The sequence below is a fragment of the Brassica oleracea genome, chromosome C5, assembly GCF_000695525.1.
Source record: "Brassica oleracea var. oleracea cultivar TO1000 chromosome C5, BOL, whole genome shotgun sequence".
Taxonomy (NCBI): domain Eukaryota; kingdom Viridiplantae; phylum Streptophyta; class Magnoliopsida; order Brassicales; family Brassicaceae; genus Brassica; species Brassica oleracea.
In genome coordinates, this window is record NC_027752.1 from 30,841,471 (window position 1) to 30,843,979 (window position 2,509).

The window sequence follows — 2,509 nt, forward strand, 5'->3', positions numbered from 1 at the left end:
ATGGTGGAGGCGCATAGCCTAGAGGGTCACGTAGCCTTGGGAGCACGTGGCTCTAGTGGGCACATGGCTTGATAGAGGCACAAATCCTAGATAAGGGCGCGTGGCCGAATGGAGGCATGTGGCCTAGGGAGCACATGGCTCTAGTGGGCACATGGCCTAACGGGCACGTAGCCTTGGGAGCACGGGGCTCTGTAGTTGGTAGGAGTCATCTGTTCTAGGGGGCACATGGCCGGAACAGATGGTAGATCTATCGATATGCTGCAGTGAGCTAGATGTGTCGGGCGCTTCAGTGAGCATGGAGGGACCCTGCTGATGAGCTGGAGATCGTGGCCTGAGTGATATCTTGCATATTTGTATTGTTTTAACCATCTATTTTGTACACATTGATCATATAGATTAGGAATTAAGCATCTTTAGGATCCATATTGCATTCATAAGTCTTTATCAGGTATCAGAGTGTCCTATGAAGCAATTGGAGGTGTTTATAAGCATTTTGGTACAAGAAGGGATGGAAAATGAAGTTGGTTCGGTTTTGGGCGAGCACGACGCGGGTTGGAGCACCCCGAGTTCACCTACCTGCGTAGCCGAGCCAAAAAGAGCCTCCACGCAGGATGAGTGGCGCGGGATCGTGAACCCACGCGCACGAAGAGGAAGAAGAGAGACGACGTCTCGACGCGGGGTGGAGCGACGCGATTTCCCTTACACGCGTTGTCGAAGAGAGCCAGTCGATGGAGTCACGCGGGTTGGAGCACGCAGAGTCCTCTACCCGCGCGCATGACGAGAGAGCAACCTCGACAGTCTGACATGGCAAGAAGGGCGCGGGACGAGCTACCCGCGTGCATGAAGTGAAGGTCTCGACGCTCCAACGCGGGTTGTGACCGATGCCTCCTACCCAAGTCGAATCTTTTCCTTAGTCGGATTTTAGTGTTTTTAAAGGGTTTTTTAGACTTTTTAATGGAAAGCATTAGGTTTTCTAGGGATGTATAAACACTTTGTAGATCCCTAAGTTGGGACTTATCTTCTTTTCTCTCTAGGAACACATAAACCTCTTTAAAGAAAATTTGAATCTTGAATCATTTTTCATCTATATCTTTTGTGTTTGTGTGATTATCTTGCTCTCCAACTTGCATTCCCTTTGCTTCAGAATCACCTAGGATTGGTTCGATAATCTTTTATACTACAACATTTGATTAGGAGCCTTGAAAACTCCTAACATCACCGGGGCAGGTACATGAGCCGTCCACTCGATAGAGCGGAAGGGATGTCGGTGTCTACCTGGCCATATATCTCACACTTGTCTGTATGCCAACCAGAGCTAATCAACTCCCTAAGGTAGATGGGTCAACAGGTTAAATGGCCCCCGAAGATAAGGGCACCCGATTCCTTCCGGAACACCGACCTCTGGTGTGAGTTCCACCGTGACCATGGTCACAAGACGGAGGACTGCATCGCATTAAAGATCGAAGTCAATGAGCTCCTCCAAATGGGATATCTCCAGGAATTCCTCTCAGAAAAGGCGAAGAACCTCCTAAGCAAGGAGACACCCAGGAAATCTGATGAAACCAAGCCCGCGTCACCACCTCGCCAAGACCAAGTAATCCATGTCATATCCGGAGGTTCAGAGATAAGCGACATAAGCCATGCAGCTGCAAAGAAGAGCACTCGAAACGCCAAACTTGGTCTGGAGACGTCTAAATCAAAACGTCTACTCTTGGGAACCGTCGAGATAAGCTTCACGGCGAAGGGGCAAGAGAAGGTCCTGGCTCCCCATCATGACGCTATAGTAGTATCGCTTACCGTATCAAACTGCTTGGTAAGGAGGATCCTAGTAGATAACGGAAGCTCCAGCAACATCATCTTCCAGACCGCCTATCAGGACCTAGGGTTGGATGAAAGTGCCTTAACTAGAAAGACAACCCCACTCGTGGGATTCAGCGGAGAGGTGGGATTCAGCGGAGAGGTGAAGCAAACCGCCGGTGAAGTGGTTCTTCCAGTCTATGCTGAAGGACTCAACATGTCAACTAAGTTCCTCCTCGTCGACTGCCAATCATCCTACAACATGATCTTGGGAAGACCATGGATCCATGATATGGGAGCTGTCCCCTCAACACTCCATCAAATGGTGAAGTTCCCTACTCCTTGGGGCATCAAGGCCGTCAGGGGTGATCAAGAAAATTCTCGATCCTGCTACCAGACCACCTTAAAGGGGAAGACAAAGGTCTTATAGCAATTACAGCGTGGGTCCCGAGCTCCACACGTATTGGGACCTGAGACTAACAACAGGAAAGGTACGCGACGAGTTAGAAACGAGAGAAGGAGGCCAAGGAATTCTCCCCGGCTTAACATCGACCGCTTCGTATGGTCTCTTTTGGATTTGAATCGAGCTAGTTCGGAGGTAGTCAAAACCCAGAGTCCTTTCGATTCAAGGCCCAGATACGAAGCATCATATCTGGAGAACCGGATCCCCGCGACGATAACTCCAAGGAAGAGTTCAGGGTCGAGGATCTGC

General features: G+C 49.8%; 1 protein-coding gene across 1 annotated transcript; it reads left to right on the forward strand.

Moving 5' to 3' along the window:
• The first annotated feature begins 1,336 nt into the window (after positions 1-1,336).
• LOC106344978 lies at positions 1,337-2,227 on the forward strand. Its single transcript, XM_013784260.1, has one exon. It carries the CDS (start codon positions 1,337-1,339, stop codon positions 2,225-2,227), a length of 891 nt encoding a protein of 296 aa, XP_013639714.1.
• Positions 2,228-2,509: the final 282 nt, after the last annotated feature.